Source organism: Clarias gariepinus, chromosome 20 (genome assembly GCF_024256425.1).
Source record: "Clarias gariepinus isolate MV-2021 ecotype Netherlands chromosome 20, CGAR_prim_01v2, whole genome shotgun sequence".
Classification (NCBI taxonomy): domain Eukaryota; kingdom Metazoa; phylum Chordata; class Actinopteri; order Siluriformes; family Clariidae; genus Clarias; species Clarias gariepinus.
Window position 1 is genome coordinate 10,185,076 of NC_071119.1, and position 21,363 is coordinate 10,206,438.

General features: G+C 39.4%; 1 protein-coding gene across 1 annotated transcript; it reads right to left on the minus strand.

The window, feature by feature from the left end:
- Positions 1 to 14,264: 14,264 nt before the first annotated feature.
- On the minus strand, positions 14,265 to 17,054 carry LOC128508325 (CD209 antigen-like). Its single transcript, XM_053479604.1, has 4 exons — positions 16,998 to 17,054; positions 15,300 to 15,683; positions 14,527 to 14,651; positions 14,265 to 14,451 (listed from the first exon to the last, which is right to left on the minus strand). Exons 1-4 carry the CDS (start codon positions 17,032 to 17,034, stop codon positions 14,341 to 14,343), a joined length of 657 nt encoding a protein of 218 aa, XP_053335579.1. The 5' UTR covers positions 17,035 to 17,054; the 3' UTR covers positions 14,265 to 14,340.
- Positions 17,055 to 21,363: the final 4,309 nt, after the last annotated feature.

Below are 21,363 nucleotides of genomic sequence, written 5' to 3' on the forward strand. Positions count from 1 at the left end.
GAATAGCTCCGGGGAAAAACAGCATGACAGATGGATACGAGTCCTCATCTGTTAAATCTTTGAGGACAACAGGTTTATTAGCTCAAATGCAATCAATAATATAAAAAATATTTTTTTCTTGTTTTTAATATTATTTTAAAGTAAATGAAACAGTCATAGCTAAAATATTAAACTAAATAGTTAAATGGTTTTAATAGTTAAAATAAATAGTCATGTGGGCATTATAAGATTTGTATTTAAAAACTTCTAACTAAAAAGTGGCAGTTGGAATGCCCCAAAATAGATGCAGGATTAGTTTTAATAGTCTAAATAAAAATGCTTTTCTAAACGTGGGCTATTGTCTACTTCCTCCTCTTTAATTAACTACGTAGTCCAATCAGCGTTTAACCGCACTCATAAAGTTTTCTGGAGCGTGGAGGAATTTTGTTGTACCAAATAATATTTGTGCAGTATAATTAGGGCCTCTTATTTCTATTTATTGTAGGTTGTTTTTGTTTTAGTGTTACTGTGCGTGCTTTACAATGTCAGACGACATTCAAATGCAAATAATTCACCTTTCCCAGGTGTGATTCAGCTGCTCTTATCTATACACTCAGATAAACTAAAATGCACCTCTCCACACTTTAAGACCCTCTTGGATCTGAGGCTCTTTTGAAGTCACACACACCGACATGACAGACATTCTGTTCATGACAGAATGACTGAGCCCCGAGCGGTAAACCCAGCGGATCACTCGCACCTCTACGATGTGGTGAACCGGCACGCTGAGCTAATCGACAAGCTAACCGGGGAGCTTGCTACTCTTCGCCGGAGCGCGAGGTGGCGGAGCTTCGGCGGGAGAACGCGGCTATGCGCGAAGCTGTTACTAGCGCGGCTAACCGGCCTCCCGTCGCGGTGGTTGCAGCTCCGCCCCCCTCCTCTTCTCCTTCAACCTCTGATGTGTTTATCTCCCTTCCGGATAAATGGGACAGCACGGACGGGAGGTGTAGTGTTTTTTTAACTGCACTAGATCTGGTGTTCGAGTTTAATTCCACCAAATACTCCACAGATCGATTGCGCATTGCACTTCTCGTTTCGTTGCTATCGAGGCAGGCAGCTGAGTGGGCCAAGGCAGTCCTTCGCTCCGATCCAGACACCGCCCATTCATATAAGGAATTTACACGCCAGCTAAAGCTAACCTTCGAACATCCTGCGAGCGAGGTGGAAACCGACACCAAGCTATACCACCTGCAGCAGGGGGAATCGTCCGTGAGCCGCTATACAGCTGATTTTCGCACTCTCGCCGTCCAGACCACCTGGGGAGAGGCCGCGCTCCGGACATCCTACTACGAGGGGCTGGCTTCTAGGATCAAAGATGAACTAGCCGGGCGAGAACTTCCTGCCATGCTGGAGGGGCTGATTCAGCTCGCTCTCCGGATCGACCAGCGCCTTCTTTCTCGTCCGAAGCCAGCCCCGAGGACCCTGCCGCCAGCATCCACCTTCGCCTCCACCACCCAACGACCATCGAACCCAGCCACTTCCATCACGTCTGAACACATTGGTTCTCAACCTCCTGCCGTGGTTAACACCGGAGCCGGGGAACCCATGCAACTAGGATGCGCCTCCCTGACCGCTGCAGAACGAGAACGGCGCTTCAGAGAGGGGCTCTGTGCGTATTGCGGATCAGCTGAGCACCACAGGGCCGTATGTCCTCGTCGCCCGGGAAACGCCCAGGCCCGGTGAGCGATGGGAGCAGCTCACCGGGCCATCTTCACCTCTCTGCCACGACCTCCAGCGTCTCTCGTCTCACGGTCCAGGTACACCTCCAACTTGGTCACCAACGGGTCCGAAGTACTGCGTTCATCGATTCTGGTGCCGCAGGTAACTTTATTGACTCTAACTATGCCAAAGAATTGGGGGTAAAGATCGAGGCGTTATCCCAGCCAGTTCAGATTACGTCTGTAGACGGTCACCCCCTCTCCTCCAGCCCCATTACTGCTCAGACTCAACCCATCACCCTCATCATCGACCAGCATCACGAATCAATCCAGTTTCACCTCACCTATCCACCACAGAGACGCAGGCGATGGAGGAGTATGTAGCTAACGCCCTTCGTCAAGGCACCATCCGGCCCTCCTCCTCACCCGCCGGCGCGGGGTTCTTCTTTGTAAAAAAAAAAGGGCGGTGAACTTCGCCCGTGTGTCGACTATCGGGGGCTCAACAACATCACCATCAAGAATCGACACCCTTTGCCTCTTACTAACTCAGCCCTGGACGCCCTCTCTGGTGCCACCATCTTTAGTTGGACCTTCGGAGCGCCTACAGCTTGGTGCGCATCAGAGAGGGTGATGAGTGGAAGACGGCTTTCATTACACCTACAGGACACTATGAGAGTTTGGTGATTCCCTTCGGTCTCTGCAATGCACCCGCCGCCTTCCAACAATTCATCAATGATGTCCTCCGAGACATGCTAGGGCGGTGGGTGTTTGTTTATCTAGATGACATATTAATCTATTCACGCACAGTCGAAGAACATGTCCAACATGTCAGGGCGGTCCTAAAGAGATTGCTCTTCCATCAACTGTACTGTAAGTTGGAGAAGTGCGCTTTTCACGAGCGCTCCACCACGTTCCTGGGTTTTGTCATCTCGCCCCAGGGTGTGGCCATGGACCCGCAGAAGCTGGAAGCTGTGCGTCATTGGCCCCTACCCAAGACCCTCAAGCAGCTTCAGCGATTTCTCGGGTTTGCGAACTTCTACCGTCGCTTTATTCGGGACTACAGTACCGGGGCCGTCCTCTCCCAACGAGGTCCAGACCAGAAACTACACCCGTGTAGTTTCTTCTCCAAAAAGTTTGACCCCACTCAGCAGCGATACGGGGTAGGGGACCGCGAGCTGTTGGCCATAAAGTGGGCTTTGGAGGAATGGCGTCACTGGCTCCAGGGCGTCAGGGAGCCGTTCATTGTCTGGACCGACCACCAAAATCTCATTACTATCCGAAACATGAAACAACTCAACCCCAGGCAGGCGCGGTGGGCATTATTTTTTGAACATTACAATTTCCATCTTTCCTACCGCCCGGGATCCAAGAACACCAAGGCTGACGATCTTTCCCGACAACACGAGGAAGACGTCCCCCGGGCGGACCCCGCGCCTGTCCTCCCTGCATCAAAAATCATCGCACCACTCTACTGGGATTTGGAGACGAGAGTTTGCCAGGCGCAGACCGGGGAGACCGAACCGGCAGGTGTGCCACCTGGACGACTCTACGTGCCACAACCCATGCGAGTGGAGGTTCTTCAGTGGGGACATTCATCGCCACTCTCTGGACACCCGGGCACTCGTCGCACCCTCCAATTCATTCAGCGCGCCTTCTGGTGGCCATCGATGAAGAAGGACGTCGACGAGTTTGTCCAGGCCTGCCCTGTGTGTGCCAGGGCCAAGGACAACAACCAGCCAATGCCAGGGGAACTCCAACCACTACCCGTCCCGCGTCGGCCCTGGACACACATAGCTGTCGACTTCATCACGGGCCTGCTGGCCTCCGAGGGAAAGAACACCATCCTGACCATCGTCGATTGGTTCTCCAAGGCTGTGCACCTGGTGGCTCTCGCCGGACTCCCGTCAGCCAAAAAAACAGCCGAGCTGATATTAGAACACGTAGTCCGCTTGCATGGGTTCCCGAAAGACATCGTCTCGGACAGGGGGCCCCAGTTCACTGCCCGGTTCTGGAAGGCCTTCTGCCGTCTGATCGACTCTACCTGCAGTCTATCCTCTGGGTATCACCCCCAGACCAACGGTCAGACGGAGCGGACCAACCAACAACTGGAGCGCTACCTGAGATGTTTCATCGCCGACCGCCAGCGCTCCTGGGCCCGCTACCTCATCTGGGCGGAACTATCGCTAAACCTCCACACCTCCTCGGCCACCAACCTAAGCCCATTTGAAGTATGCCACGGTTTCCAACCTCCCATGTTCGAACACCAGGAACCGGAGGTTGACGTACCGTCAGCCCAACAGTTGGTCCGCCGGTGTCCGCGGCTCTGGCAACAAGCCAACCACGCGATCCAACAAACCAACGCCCGCTACGCCATTCAACATCGCCGCCGACACCCTCCGGGACGACTGTACAATGTAGGTGACAAGGTATGGTTGTCAACTAAGAATCTTCACCTCCACACAGAAACTAGGAAACTCTCACCCAGATTCATCGGCCCCTATCGCATCACCCTCCGGATCAATCCCGTCACCTACCAGCTCCAGCTGCCTGCGGCGCTCCGAATCCATCCGGTATTCCACACCTCTCAGCTGAAACCCTTCACCACTTCTCCCATGATAGGACCCGGAAGTAGTACGGTCGACAAACAGGAAGCATAAAAGGAGCCAAGATGGCGCTTCACATTGCTCAGTCATTGAGTTTCGCCCATGTCGGTTCAGATCATCCGTCTGCCATTACGTGAGTACTCACTTTCTTGGGTTTACTTTCTGATTCGAGTGTGTGTTTATAGGGCGCGGGTTGAATTTGTGTTCTTCCCTTGCTCTCCCTCCGAGAGAGTCCTTGGACTAATTCGCGTGGTTATCCTGCCTACTCGCTAGCTTCCGCGTTTGGGTTTACCATCCACGCTACAAAGGGCTAACCGCTAATCGCTACGTCTTCTGTTCAATCCGGGTTAGTTCATGACATTTTTAAATTAGTATGAATTTCATCTTTTAGATTTTAGATTCTAAAATTGACATTGTTGAGATTTTCCTTATCATAGTATAAACTGTAATGTTTTAATTACTCTATACACAATTTTCTTTGGTATTTTATAAAATATTTTAAATTTTATATTTTATTTAAAAAAAAGAAAAGATTTTTTTTTTCATTTGTAAAATACCATACCATACCATACCAACTTTTTTTATAAAGCACTTTACAAACCCACACTGGACCAAAGTGCTGTACAGAATCAAATAAAAGACATAAAAAAAACAGCAACTATATAATAAGAACAAATGACACAAAGTAGAGTAAATAAGATAAGTAAAGTAAAACAAATGAATCAAATGCCAGCATCTCGCAAGTCATCAAAGGCTATGGAAAAAAAATGGGTTTTGAGAAGAGATTTAAAAACAGCAAGGGAAGAAGCCTGTCTAATGTGCAAAGGCAATTTATTCCACATTGTTGGAGCTGCAACAGCGAAAGCCCGATCCCCTCTAAGCTTACGCTTAGTTTTCGGCACACACAGGAGCAGCTGATCAGCTGACCTAAGAGAGCGGTAGGGCGAATATGGGTGAAGCAGCTCAGACAGGTAGGTCGGGGCTAGACCATTTAATGCTTTAAAAGCAAACAGGAGAATTTTTAAATGAACCCTCAAATATACAGGGAGCCAGTGAAGTGAGGCTAAAATTGGGGAAATGTGCTCATACTTCCGTGTGCCAGTTAAAAGACGTGCGGCAGCATTTTGTACTCGCTGAAGTTGAGCAATGGAGGAAGCATTAACCCCCACATAGAGTGCATTACAGTAATCAATTCGAGTGGTGACAAAAGCATGAATTACTGTCTCAAAATGCTCCCTAGGGATAGCAGATTTTATTTTAGCCAGATTTCTCAATTGAAAGAAGCTTGATTTAACAACATCCCTAATCTGACTGTCAAACCTAAGATCCGCATCCACTTTGACACCTAAATTTAAGATGACTGGTTTTACATACTGGGACAAAGAACACAGATCCACAAAAGGGTTCTCAGAAGATCCCCCAAAGACCATCACCTCTGTCTTTTTTTCATTAAGTTGTAAAAAATTGAGGGTCAACCAGGACTTTATTTCCTCAAAACACCTAAGTAAAGGTCTCACCGAGTAGGCATCTTTCTTTTTAAGAGGAAAATAGATCTGACTATCATCAGCGTAACAGTGGAATGAGATGCCATGCTTTCTAAGAATGGAGCCAAGTGGAAGCAGATAGATTGAAAAGAGAAGGGGGCCTAAAACTGATCCCTGTGGCACCCCATGTGGTAGAGGAGCAAAGGAGGACACACAATCACCAAGGGACACACAGACGGTTCGGTTCGCCAGGTAGGATCGGAACCACTCCAATGCTATGCCCCTAATGCCCACCCACTGCTCCAAACGAGAAAGCAGAATTTCATGATCCACTGTGGATCTAAAAATATATCATTAAACACTTTTAACAAAGCTGACTCAGTGCTGTGCAAGGTTTTAAAACCAGATTGAAAAACTTCTAAAATATTATACTTTCCCAGAAAAGCGATTAATTGACTGTACACAATCTTCTCAATCACTTTAGAAAGAAAGGGAAGTTTCGAAATAGGTCTGTAGTTCTCGAGAACTGTGGGATCTAAAACAGGTTTTTTAATTAGAGGTTGGATTACAGCATGTTTAAAAGTTTTAGGTACCAGACCTGAAGAGAGACTACTGTTAACAAGAGCAAGAACAGCTGGGCCAACAGTAGGAAACACTTCTTTAAACAGCCGAGGAGGAACAACATCATAAGGAGAACCAGAGGGCTTCAAATGCCCAACAATCTCCTGTAAAGATAACATAGTCACAGGCTCAAACTTATCAAAAACAGCACAGCAAGGAACCGAGACAGAGGGGTCATGAATTAACGCTGGGGATGATATTAGGGCCCTAGCAGCAGAGACCTTATCAATAAAAAAGTTAAGAAAATCTTCGCAAACGACTGGGGAAGACTCAATACAGTTCATCTGCGGAGCATTGAGTAACGAGTCAATAGTCTTAAACAATACACAGGGTTTATGACAGCATGATAGAACAATATCAGAGAAATAATTGCTCTTGGCATCCTTCACAGTTTTCTGATAACGACTCCAACAGTCGCGTAACATTTGAAATGACACCTGCAATTTGTCCTTTTTCCATTTACGCTCAGCTCTACGGCACTCGTGTCTAACTGCACGTGTCACATCGTTCAACCAGGGCTCAGACCTAATTTTTTTGGTGCCTAGTTTTTAAGGGAGCCACGGTGTCCAGAACTGTTTGGCAAGCAGAATGAAACCATGAGCTAATCTCCTCAGTACTGTTACACATAGCATCAGGAACAGGACAGTTCTGAGTAAAAACGGCAGAAAACTGAGCAGCAGTAGTAGAGTTGATATTACGACAGCGCCGAACAACAGCGCGAGGTTTAACTGTAGTGTATGCAAGATCAACCTCAAACAGTACAGGCATATGATCAGAAAACACTGCCTCACAGATCTCCAAGTTAAGAACAGATAAACCGTATGATAAAACAAGATCGAGCGTGTGTCCGCGTTCATGAGTAGGACCAGATACCCACTGCACAAGATTAAAAGAGTCAATGAGGTTTAAAAAATCCTTTGCCATTGGCTTATTAGGGCAGCATACATGAACATTAAAATCTCCTACAATAAGAATGCGATCATATTTAGGCATAATTTCAGCCATAAAATCAGAAAAATCATTTAAAAAGTCCTGGTTATATTTAGGAGGCCGATAGATGATTGCACGCAACATTGTATGATGACTTCCCACCTCAAACACACTAAGTTCAAAGCTGCTGAAAGAGGACGACAGCGACATCTCTTTACATTTAAAGTGATTTTTAAAAATCGTCGCTATTCCACCTCCTCGGCCCAGCATCCGTGTGGAGTTGAAATAGCAGCAGTCATGAGGTAACAATTCAGTGAAAACACTGGACTCACCAACACCCAGCCACGTCTCAGTCACAAAAAGAAACTCCAATCCTCGGGACATGAATAAATCCTTTAAGATAAAAGTTTTATTCGCTACCGATCTAGCGTTTACCAAGCCAATCCTGGTCAAAGCCGGTGGATCCGCGTTGATAGTCTTCCTGGGAGCACGACTCAACCGCAGGTTACCAAAATTTACTCCGCGCCAGCGGGGACGAGGAAAGAAAGGATCCCGGTGCAGGAAAATATCATCCGAGCCGACGACAGGTACCAACCAGGCATCGACAGGGTCCAGCGAGCGCTGCGCAACAAACAGACGCTGTACCGATCCATAATTATTAAATGAAGCCATTTTAGAGCGTCCCAACCAAGCCTTCAGCCTGACTAGCCGACCGCCGCGTTTACCTCGACGACGGGTGCGTTTACGCCGGACAGGTAAGGCCTGGGCCCGGAATAGGTGAGTGGAAATCCCCGAAAAAATCGGGGGCAGGGGCTTTTGTCCATCAAAATGTGGTTTCATCAAACCGTTCGCCACAAATCGAAGATCCAGCAGAGTTTGGCGATCGTAAACCAGCAAAGAGTTGACATTTGAAGTCATAAACAATATTAATAACATAAAAAGACACAACATTGGCGGAGATAGACGGCACGCCACACACACCGGCGCCATCCTCCTTACATCAGCAAAATAGCATAAAAGAATCACGGGTTGTGTATGTAGTAATTAAAAACAATACAAGGCATGTTATGATGGGGAAACTTTCCATCTTTTCCATTCCAGCGATTAAAAAAATGGTTACAATGTCAATTTTAGAATCCACAGACACTCAGTGGCCCGAGCACAACCTCTCTCTTCTCTGAATACGCTGTGTTCATGACACGTATCTCGGTTTATTAATTCACACGTTCGGTTTAGTTTTAGTATTTAGTGCACACCATTTGTTCTGTTTGTACATCTGTTATGTTACAGCTACATTACAACACTAACATCAGTGACTGATGTGCCTAACTTTTTTTTAGCAGAGCCTCTGGTTCACTGAATAATACACAACTTTTCATGAATATGTAAGACCTATTGACACCTCTTATGTGACGACACACACACACACACACACACACACACACACACACAAACACACAGCGTCGCAATGAGCATTTAATTATATCTGAACTGAGTCGTTTACATAAATCACTAATCAATAGCTCATCATATCAATTTATTCATACAGATGTACCTGTTTTACATGAAAATTGACAGGCTTGTTACTGAATGATTTACTCTAACAGAGCCATAAGAACAATGGCAGCTGGAACACCTAAAACAGATGCAGGATTATTTTTTTAATAATCTAAATAAAAATGCTTTTCTAAAGGTGGGCTATTGTTATTTACTTACATATTTGGTAATTTAATTTAAATGGGGTTTGGGCTCCGGAATGTTAAGTCCTGATCCTCCTCCTTAATTTCCTATGTAGTCTAATCAGTGCTCAACCGCATGCATACATTTTTCCAGAACGCACAGGAAGAAGTAGACTAATGATTATGAATGCGTCGAAACAGCAAGCAGACTGACTCTGACCATTTTTTTATTGATAAAGTCATTGATAAATTAGTGATTTCTTTGGTTTCGTCTGTGGTGATGAAGGTGATCATGTCATCTCGTTGTCTTCCAGCAGCAGTACAATTCACTTTTCGAATTACAGATTACATTGTCTAAAATTAGACGTCTAAAAATTTTTCCATTAGTTTATATAAAAGCAGACATTTCGCTTTCTATAAGTATAGATTTTTCACGTCTGTGAGGCGAGTATACACAGAGTTGCGGTTCATTTTCTGGCGCTTAAGTTCACCGAAAACATGAATTTAATTTATATAAATTTGTACTGTAATTTTAGTACTGTAATTATGAATTTGTTTAACTACAATGACAATACAAGTGTCTGCTACTACGTGCCGCTCTAAAGGGGCCGCAGCTCATTAATCCTTGAGAGAATGAACCAAGGCCTGAGGCGTCAGTCTATAGTTATATGGCACCACTCAGCGGTAAAAGCCAGAAAATGCACAAACCCAAATGCTGCCCCCATGAGGCGCGGCAGGAAAACCATTATTCTGGTTGAGTACCTACTGTAAATGTAGTGAGTAGCTTATGCAGAGTGTTTGTGTTTAAAGTTGTCCAGAGAATATAACAAAAATGTATTGGATATGTCTGCCAAAAAAATCTAATTAAATTCATCACTTGTGATGTGACTTGTTTTATTTCTTTACCAAAGATGCAATGAAACATCTATATAAATCATTCATTCATTCATCCATTAACTGGAGTACACCGTAAGACTCCTGATTCCTTCTGCATGAAAACTTCTGAAACTCATCAAAACACCATTGGGGCAATTATGTTATACTATGCTATGTTGTATACTGTACAGTACAGAGATGAATAAACAGATGTAATGAATATAAAATATAAAATATATTATTTCAATATAATGATCTTCTGTAAATAAACCATGGTACCAGGGAACCAAGGAACCATGCGTTCTTAAACAGGCCATTCATGCTTGAAAACACTCCAATAAAAATTCCAAAGGTTCTGCTCAGAAGAGTGGGCCAAAATTCCTTAACAGCAATGTGAAAGACTCATTATCTGTTATTACAAATGCTTTATTGTAGTTGTTTGATGATATGAATAATTTAAAGGTAGCAAATATGGAAACTAAATAAAAAAAAAAAACAAATAAACAAAACAAAAATCAGGCAAATACTAAAAGCCATGGTTTTAAGAGAATTATTTGTAGACGTGAAAGATTAGTTGTTTGCGTTTTATCAGGCTGTTCTCTGTCTTTACTAAAACAGGAATATTTTCTCATTTGATTCTTCTATTTTGGTTTTGCACACACATTTTACTCTTTTATAACTTAATTTAACTTTTTTCTGTTAACAAATTGTGATTTTAGTCTCACGGATTAATATACTGTAATTAATATACAGATACAGTTTAATGCTGTTTAATAAGAAAGTGCCAAGTGTAACAGAGCAATATAACATTTTCTATTATATTAACTTCAACTAATTACTGCATCAGTAATTCTTTACTGGTTAAATTCAGCCCCTTGATCACTTTTTCTTTATTTTATACACATTAAATAATCAAAAACATGCTGTAAAAAATAACATACTTGATAGTCTTACAATTTACAAATAAATGAATACATAAAATAAAATAAAAATACAATAAAACGAATTACTTTTAAAACTACACAAAACTCAGTTGCAATAACTATATTCCTACATAAGACTTGACTAAACAGGAATATCTATTTTAAATGTTAAACATAATTTTAAAAATGTTCAGAAGCCATGAAATCACAAATAAAATAAGGCCATCATTACCTCGTGTTCAACATCGGGAGCAAAACTTCACTTCAAAAGGCAACTAACTTTAGTTTAAACTGTTTTAAACTGTTCTACTCCATTTGTACCTTGAATTACATCAGACAGGTTTCAGACATCCTATGGGGAACATTGTGTTTGAAGTAATCATTCTACTAACCTGTTTCAGACAGGAGAAAGTAGAAACAGGAGACGTTGCGTTTGCATTCAATCAGGCTGTTCTCTGTCTGAGCGACCTGGCGGCTACATTCACAACTAGCGCTCACTTTGATGCATAGTGGCGGAATGTAGCAATGACTGTATAGAGTCTGGAAGCTCAAACCATGGTAAAATATACAAAATTGGTCTCTCTTTACACACACACAAAAAAAATACAAAGTAAATCCTAACACAACAATTGTTACAAACTACACTCAAAAAAATAACTCGTTGAATGAACATAATCAAATTATGGAAAGAATTTCCATCTGATTTAATGGCTCTCTTTCAGCATTAGGTAATTTTGTTGGCCCAACTTAATGTTCTTAGGTTCAGTCAAATTAATTTTATTAGGTTCATTTAACTTATTTACTACAGCTGCGTCCAACATAATTTAATACTGTTAACATAAATGAATAGCGTTGGTACAACAAATTTTTCAGTTGTAATTTAATTTGATCCAACTCAAGTAAATTTAAATTTCAATCCCTGGTCAACAGAATTCTGTGAAGGAAGGAAGCATAAGACAATCGGGAAAAAACAGAGATTTTTATTTTACACCAACAGCAATTTACAAATGAAGTCTCAATTTAAAAAGATGTAAAAAAAAAAAAAAAAAAACATAAAACATCACAAATAAGTATTAATCATAGAAAAACAAATAAACACCAATAGAAACGTTTTGTACTTTATAACTGTACGTTATGACTTTTAAATATGACCGTTAAATACGGTTGGTCAGGAAACTCCTGAAGTCAGATGCAGACAGGACACTTTCACTCACAAAATCCTGTGAAAAAATACAGAGATAGATTCCATTAAAATTCATGATACTCAATTTATCAAATGAACAATATTTATACTTTCTTCCTCTCGCTTCACAACTCATGAGAACAGACCAGAACCGAACCGCAGATTAAGCACGCGCATATAACCGTCGGTATTTTAAGTGTGATTAAAAATACAAGAAATAGCTTAAACCAAAATAATGTGACTAAACATCGCTAAACAGCAGGTGACATTTATGTTCAGTATTTCGTTTCTATTTAGAAAGATGGGAATTAATTCCTGCTTACCTTTTCCACACGCCCGCCAAACGTTTGTCTTCTCAACACGCTGTGTTCTCTTCTCGCAATATCTTCTCGTGATGTTTGATCTGATTTTTTTCGCTTTTCATAGTGACAAGATCTCTTTGGTTTATCTCAACATGATTGAATTTAATACATGTTAAGTTGTTGAATTTCATGTAAATACAACATAATTTATTCATGTTTATCTTGGAAACATGAAATTATTATGTACAAAACACATATTAAATTTTAGTACATGTAACTGGTAGCCAGGTTAATTTTTTTTTGAGTGTATTGGTGGGTGTCTCTCTCTCTCTCTCACACACACACACACACACTATTACAAAAACTGTAAACTGCTGCACACCCTGTTACATACAGTAACCTGTCCATGGAACAAGCACAACATTTTTATTTGAATTGTTTCCCTTATTCATTTAATATTTTACTGTTAAATAACCAGAAGCACTTGATGGTTGGTTGATTACAAAGAGTTTTAGTATACATTGTGTCACACATACTGAGAATTATTGTTTTGTTTGTTTTGTTTTAGTCTTAAAATTATTTTCCACATAAGTCAACTCATTTACACAATAAAATTAAATTTCCACACACAAGATTCCACCTCTGTTCTCTTACTTCCTTTTCTATTCACAGCACTGACATACAACATTTGAGTAAAGTGGCACAGCTGTGCAGTCGTACTCTTATACATAAAGACACAGTAATTAAGCCCTTAAGTCCTTTATAGTTCAAAGTCAACACCCAGGTACAAGATTAATTCATTGATTTAATTATTACTTCTCAATAAAATTAAATAAGCACTGAAATTATAAAGATAAATTAGAATGGAACTGTCTTTTAGCAGTTTTGGTTGCATGCACATGTATCATAAAGAATAAAGCAGAATTCCACAGATAAAGCAATCAATTTTTCTCCAGTATTTGAATGGTGAATTGGGTAAAATGTTGATGACAAACATGCTCAAATGGTTGTTGGGAAAAGCAAAAAAATGGATTGGTTCCTGGTGATGCACAGGTTACAGTACAAATAGTTTTACAGGACTTTGTAAATTTGTCACTGCTTTCTATAGCTTTATATTACCGATGGCTGGATGAAGCCATGTAAAGCATATATTATCATTAAAAAAATCTATTTTTACAGTACTACAGTACTATAGAGTATTATAGTACAAGAATATGCTCTTTGTCTAGGTACATATCTTCTAAAAATATAATAAGTTGTGAGTAATAAAATGTAGTGATTGACTGTACAGTATGTGATGTGAAAAAAACCTTTTCCAAGAAAGAACTACAGATGAAAGAAGGCAGCTTCAGTTTGCTTAGTACCATAAAGAATGAGTCCAGATTTACCCTGTTCCAGAGTGCACCCAAAACCTGATGCACCCATCATGCAATATCTAATTTATTGTTCAATAATTTATTTACCGTTTTTTAAAATATATTTTATAGGTTTCTTTAAAATAACCCATCATGGATTGTGTAGGAGAACATCCGTCATAGCTCCTTTCTATGTTTCACTTGATGCTTTCACTCTGGTTTAATACACATTGTCTATGGTGTGGTAATGTCAGTACCCTTTATAAGCCTACAGGCTCAAATGATCCTAATGTATCTATAAATAATTAAGTATATTATTTTAGTGCAAATCTTTATAATACTGTTGTATAGTTAAAAGGCAGCTACATGAACAAGGCAGAGATGAATGAACAGTGCAAATAACAACAGGTGACGCAATGATAGTTAAAGAGTTATTAACAGTAATGAGGATTTTTCAGACAATTGAGTTAAATATTATTTTCTCACAGAACCAAATAATCTCATAATCACAGGGGTATTTAACCCAATTCCAGACAGAATCAGGCTTATAACCTGTTATAACACAATTCCCATCTTTTGCATCACTGTCGGGTTCTGTATGTCCCCAAAACCTGAAGGAGAGAATTAGAGTGTTTGCTGTATTTCTCAGACTTATATCATGAGCAAAACATTATTTCAGTGATTTTCTTACCCAGTGGTCAGTAGTGTATCGTCCACCCACTTCCACTCGCCCTCCCTGTCTCCGTCACTCAGACCAATCCAGGCTACTCTTCTGCCCAGCAGTTTATTGATGAACTCCTGTCATTTGTTTAGTATAATATATGAGACACACACACACACACACACACACACACACCACACACACACACACACCTGTTCCTCTCTGCTGGTTATGATCACAAGGTCTGCTCCTGTCTCTCTGCAGTCCTGTCTGCTCTCAGTCCAGTTCTTCGTCTCATTAGAGATGTAATAAACACTGAAGTTGAAATATATCCATCCTAGAGCAAGACCAATTCAAAGAAAAAAAGGAGGAAAGCTATGATCAAAATGATAGAAGGCCTTAACATTGAAAATAAAATGCACAGTCAGGTTAAAGACAACATAAAATTACTTATTATTAATTATTTATTAAATCATTTATTATTTCAATTAGTATTTAGTGAGAAGTTGTTGATTAATATTCTGTTACCACAGTTATCACAGCAGTGCAGCTGACAATGACAGATTAATATAAATGTGCCAGTTTTAATATGTTTTACATAGTTTAGTAACAATTTATTAACAGAGTGTTTTATAGGAGATGCTTTATAATTATTAAAATGGTATAATAAACACATTTTTAAAAGTGTTGTTTACCAAAGAAAAAATATGTAGTTATTGATTATCGTAAAGTTTTCTGCAAAGCGATGTCTCTCTATTGTCAGTTATACAAAGTTTTCTACCACATATCTCGTTGTGCTCTCTAGGTTCCTAATATCATGAAGAAAAAAAAAACAAAACTACAGACTACTATAGACTAGCTGTAATGATGTAAGTGATAACAGAAAATAACTTGTTTTATTGGTGTTCAATATAAAATGTAACTATAAACTGTTGAACATGGTGTTTATAAATAATTATGTGACATTTTGCAAAGTATCACTCACCCAGTTGAAAAAATCTCTGGATTTCCTTTATATTCCTCTTTATCTGGTCTCTTTCTATAGTCAGATTGTTGTAACTGGTCTGTAACTGGTTTCTCTCTATAGTCAGATTGTTGTAACTGGTCTGTAACTGGTCTCTCTCTATAGTCAGGTTGTTGTTACTGGTCTGTAACTGGTCTCTCTCTATAGTCAGGGTGTTGTAACTTGTATGTAACTGTCCTCTTTCTTTAGTCAGGTTGTTGTATCTGGTTTGTAGTTGGTTGTTTTCTGTCTTCAGCTTGTTGAATTTAATCCAGAGCACTGTGATGGCGGTCAGCTGGACGAGACACAGCAGCACTACACATACTGCAGTCAGTGTGTGGAACCTGCCCCATGTAGTGTTTTCTCCTAATGGGAAATGGGCACAGACAAAAGTATAAAGATCCAGTAATATATCAGTAACATGTTAAATAATGTCATTTTATAATTTTCCACTTATTTAATTCATGGAAAATTCTGAGATGTTAATTTATAGATTTGTTTTATATAAATAAACAAACAAATGAATAAAGAAATCTATATGATCTATAACTGATCCATCCAGAATTTATATTAATAGTTTTATAATCCATGGGCGTGGGATAAACGTCCAGTTAAAAGTGGAGGAATCTCATAGTTATTATTTATTAGTCCATCCTGCTGAGGTGGAGTATGCTTGATGTAAACATATGTAATTCTTGAAAAGTTTAAAGAGTTCTCATGAAATAGTTATACGGAATTTGTCCATCTGTAGGAGTAGATGACTGAATAACAATCATGTCAGTAAGGATTGCGTACGTATGCTTCATCCTTGTTCTGTACCGTAGAGTACATGCTGAATGTTTTCCAAGGATGCTTTGGTTATTCAAAAACAAGGTTGGCATCAACTGATCATATTTCAGCAGGCACTTGACACGGTTAGCACTGACTTATTATCACAAAATCACTTAAAACGAAAATTATAATGATTTAAAATACAATGACTAAAATAATTTGTGGCTGTCTAAACATATTTTGATCCAATTTGATCCTTGATATAATTATTATATTTTCATAACCCATTATTTTGATGGCATTTACTTCATGCTCTTAGCAGAAGTCCCAGTGCCTATGGACAAAGCAAGAAATAAAGATTTATGTAGTGTAAACTGTCCAGATTTGGAGGAATGTGTTGTGCATTCTGTATTCCTTCTGTCAGCTAGAACCAGCTTGACTAATCAACCCCGAACCTCCTAACAACAAGGCATTGTTGGCTACAGAACTGCCATTCACTGGGTGTTTCATGTTTGTTTGTTTGTTTTTGCACTATTCTGTATAAAGACTGTTGTGTGAAAATCAAAGGAGATTTTTTGAATTTCTAAAACCAACTTACATGCCACAATTCCAGAAATGATGCAGATTACAGTTGCATATTGAAACAAACAAGAAGTACAAATGTATTAATTCTATTATAAGAAACACTGCATAACTTCCTTACTAATATGTAGCTTAAATAAACATACATATGGTATAAAACTGCAACACAAATAGCAGGACAACAGCCACTCATATCAAGTTCTTCAAACTTTTTTCAGCTCTTTACACAGTCAAAGTCTCTATTGAATAAATGTCAGGGGAAAACACAAGAGCAAGCAAATATTGTTCTTTCAGTGTTAGTGTAATGCAATAACTGATAAAGCTTACCTCGAACCTGCTGAAAGTATCTTCTTTGTGACCGCATGTTGTTAGTAGTAAACACTAGATTGGACAGTCTCTCTCTTTCCTTACAGTATTTCTCTCTCTTGCCTGCTCTCTTTCTGACTCTCTCTCGCTCACATACGCACACCCAAATGTACAGAACTGTATGTGTGTGTCTGCAAAGATAATGCCTTCTTTTCTTTTGTTAGTCCCAACAGAACCCCAACAGGATGTATGGATCTGTGCATGTAGTAACTTTATAAATGATGCACTCCTCAGTAATTTTGATAAGGCGTTATAGATGGTGCATGAAATCAAAAGAATGAGACAGTCTGTTAGATGGGAATACTTGAATACACTTCGCTCTTCTGTCCTCCAGAATTCCATAATAGCAAAACACCTAGGCAGTGGGCATTTCAGAATAGACAACACATTAAACAATGAGGTGGATGAACTATGACAGCAAATATTATATCAGGTTCTGGTCCTATCAAGAGGTGAAACAAAAATCTTAAATATAAAAAGGCATGAAATTGTTTTGTGTCTAATGAGCCCTACATGTTGAGATTGTAGGTTCTGCTCCGTGTTGCTGTGAATTTGGATTCTATACACATAATAAAACTGTAAAGTTAGCATGTCTGTAAAGATATTTGTAAAAAAAATATATATATATTTAAGGGGAACATAAGATGAGTAATAGAAAACATAAAAATGTTATTTGTGTCTGTCTGTTTGTGCATGCATCACATAAAAACTACTGAACAAATTTTAATCGGGTTTTTACAGGTGTATTTGGCCGAGCTTGAGGTAACATATAGGCTTTCTTTCATCACAATCGGCACACAGGAAGAAAGGATGTACTAATTAAAATTTTCAATGAAAAAGGCCCTTATCATGAAAAAATCGAGTTTGAAAAAATAATTAGTTCATTTCAAAATTCAACAGATGTCGCTGTACATACAAGTGCTTTTGTGTGTGCAATTGAAATCTACTTAATAAACGTGATATCACGCTATCATTCTGTGCACTTCATGGTAACAAAATTTTTTCGTTTATTCCAAAATTTAACAGATGGTGTTGGTGCTGTACAGGGTTGTACATTGTACAATAATCTTCTTAAAAATAGACTTCACTGTGATTCTCGGCAGTAGTAAATCCTATTAATTTTTACATATCCATCTTTGGACTTTGGAAATTTATCCCAGAGATCTTTTGACAGTGCTTTGCCACCCATTGTTGGTTGTTTGCTTCAATTGGACTAACAGGCCGATATGCTTGGAAAGGAAGTGAAAAAGTGAGAGAAAGAAAAATAGAGAGACAGAAAAGAGAAAACCTGGGACGGGAGAAATAAGCAGGGGAAAAGAGAAAATCAAGAGGGACAGATATAGACAGATAGTGTGTGTGTGCATGTGTGTGTGTGTGTGTGTGTGTGTGTGTGTGTGTATGTGTGTGTGTGTGTGTGTGTCAGAGATGGGTAGAGTAGCCCAAACATTTACTTAAGTAAGAGTAGCTGTACTTCAAAATAATATTAATCAAGTAGAAGTAAAAACTAGTCATCCAAAATATTACTCAAGTAAGAGTAAAAAATTGTTCAGTGAAAAAATACTGTTTTTTAATATATATACAGTACTGTGCAAAAGTCTTAGACACCATATTATATGCCATACCAATTTTGGTGTATATGTTTATCATTAATGCATAATTATGTACAAAATCATTCAGTATTTCCATATATAATATGAGATGAACTGATGATTTTTTTAAAAGTCATATTTTATGATTTCTTATGTGGAATTGTGTGGAATTTAAATGTTCTCTCCATTCTTGGTGGATTTCTACTTCCAGTTACCTCCCACAGTCCAGACATGCAGATTACACTAATTGGGGATTTGTAGTGTGTGTGTGTGTGTGTGTGTGTGTGTGTGTGTGTGTGTGTGTGTGTGTGTGTGTGTGTGTGTGTTTGTGTGTGTGTGCATATGTGTCTTGTGATGGATTGGTACCCTGTCCAGGGGTGTTTTATGCCCAAAGTCTCCTGCAATATGGTCCAGGCCTCCCTTGTACATTATAAGAGGCATAGAAGATAATTGAGATATGATATGATTGCCCGATTGAGATGCAACAAAGCCTATATATATATATATATATATATATATATATATATATATATATATATATATATATATATATATATATTACCAAAAGCTCCATCTGTGGAGCAGTGCCATCTGTGGTAATAAAAGTACACTATTTTTTGGGGAGTTTTACATTTAAAATGTAACGTAGCATATCTTCTCTTCCTGTTGGCCATTTGCGATGACCAAAGCCTGTGTGTTTCCATAAGCTCAGCCAAGTATGCAGGTATAAATCCCAATAATATTTGCTCGGTAGTTTTCATGTGATATATGCACAAACAAATAGACAGAAAGACAAAAAAAATATTTTTTTTTACAAATATCTTCAATGTACAGACATGCCAACTTTACAGATCTATAATATCTATAGATTCAGATATGTCTGGCTGCATGTTATTATTTATATGACACAGAGGGTGAGACTGGTCACAGCGATCAAATTAGTGTTTAATGAGGGAACCTATATTAGCATATGTGGTAAACCAATTATCAAAATAAAAGCACAGGAAAAAACATGCAATAACAATATCAATCCAACAACCTCCGCCATAGAATAAATCAGTGTTTGTTGAAATGAAATAGACACATGAGAAATACATTTTCATGTAAAATAATGATGTCATGAATAAAAACAAGATGTCGTGAATAGAGTAATACACCTGCGCTGAAGCATATATTTTGTATACAAATGCAGTATATTAAAATATTTTAAATATATGTAAAATATTTTAAACAACACAAACATTAAAAAAATAAATAACATTACCAAATAGCATGGTTGTAAAGTAAGCAACACATTACCTAAAAGATCAGTTTTCAGATTAAAAAAACAAATCAAATCTAAACTAGGCTCCTGCATTTTGCATGAAAATAGAAAGCAGCAGCAACGTTACCAGACCAACTTATATTACAGGGAGAATGCAGATCAATTACTGCTTCATGTTTCACCCAAATGAGGATGGGTTTCCTGTTGAGTCTGGTTCCTCTCAAGGTTTCTTCCCATTACCATCTCAGGGAGTTTTTCCTTGCCACTGTCGCCCTCGGCTTGCTCACAGGGACTATCTGACCATTTTGATTCATACACATTCACATTTCATACAAACTTAAATAATTCTTTTGATTGTGTAAAGCTGCTTTGCGACAATGACAATTGCTAAAAGCGCTATACAAATAAAATTTAATTGAATTGAATTGAATAGATTCTGGCCTTGAAGGGATGCTCTCACTTGCAGGTGGTGCTCTATTCCAGTAGACTCCAACCGTTTTTGCAATATGGACCAGTTTTCCACAAACCGGCCATCACACGCTCATGACAAAGAATTATAAAGTGCATAATATATATGCAACATACTGTACCATAACACAGAACCAGTGTCAGCACTGATCTTGTTTCCCTGTGACGAGACATTCCGATCTAGGAGTGATGGGGACAGTGACACCTGAAGTATATTTGTCCAGTCTCTTTGTGACTGTCTGATTACTGAGTTCACTCTGACAAAACAACAACATATTCTGAGACTCTTATAGTGTATATATTTATTTCATTTTATTTAAATCCATTTATTTTTATTGTTAAATAATAAACTTCACTGGTGTTTCTCACAGATCCAGTGTTGTTTAAGAGAGCATTTCTTGTCATTCCAGACGTCCCCATTTGGAGAACTATAAATCACAGCACAGTCCTCATCACCTGCATCATTCGATTCTCTTTCAGCCCAGAACCTGAAACCCAGAGAATCAGACTCAGATCAGTGTTAAGCTTTCTTTCAGCTTTTATACTAAAATGTACAGTACACTAGGACATGACATAAATATAAATATAATGAGGAATAATCTTTGCAATTTTCCAAGCAGGAGAACAGTTTTAAAATTGATACATTTTCGATAGTCCTGCAACTTAAAATAACACACAGAAATAATTTCTGTTTCTTACGCAGTGGTCAGTGGTGTATCGTCCACCCATTTCCACTCTCCCTCTTTATTTCTGTCATTCAGACCAATCCAACCTTCAAAGCTGCCCAGCTGTTTAGCAATGAACTTCTGTAAATAACAACAGAATGAAAAAGGCATCTCTTTCTCACACACACACACACACACACACACACACACACACACACACACACACACACACGTTCCTCTCTGCTGTTTATGATCACCAAGTCTTCTCCTTTCTCTCTGCAGTCCTGTCTGCTCTCAGTCCAGCTCTTGTGTTCAACAGATACACAGTAAAGACTAGTAAA

Excerpts from the sequence above, each read along its gene's own strand:
- LOC128508325 (XM_053479604.1), bottom strand. The coding sequence starts at position 17,034 with ATGCGGTCACAAAGAAGATACTTTCAGCAGGTTCGAG. Across the intron at positions 15,684-16,997 it reads ATACTTTCAGCAGGTTCGAG|GAGAAAACACTACATGGGGC; the intron begins GTAAGCTTTATC and ends ATTTCCCATTAG. Across the intron at positions 14,452-14,526 it reads TAACCAGCAGAGAGGAACAG|GAGTTCATCAATAAACTGCT; the intron begins GTGTGTGTGTGT and ends AACAAATGACAG.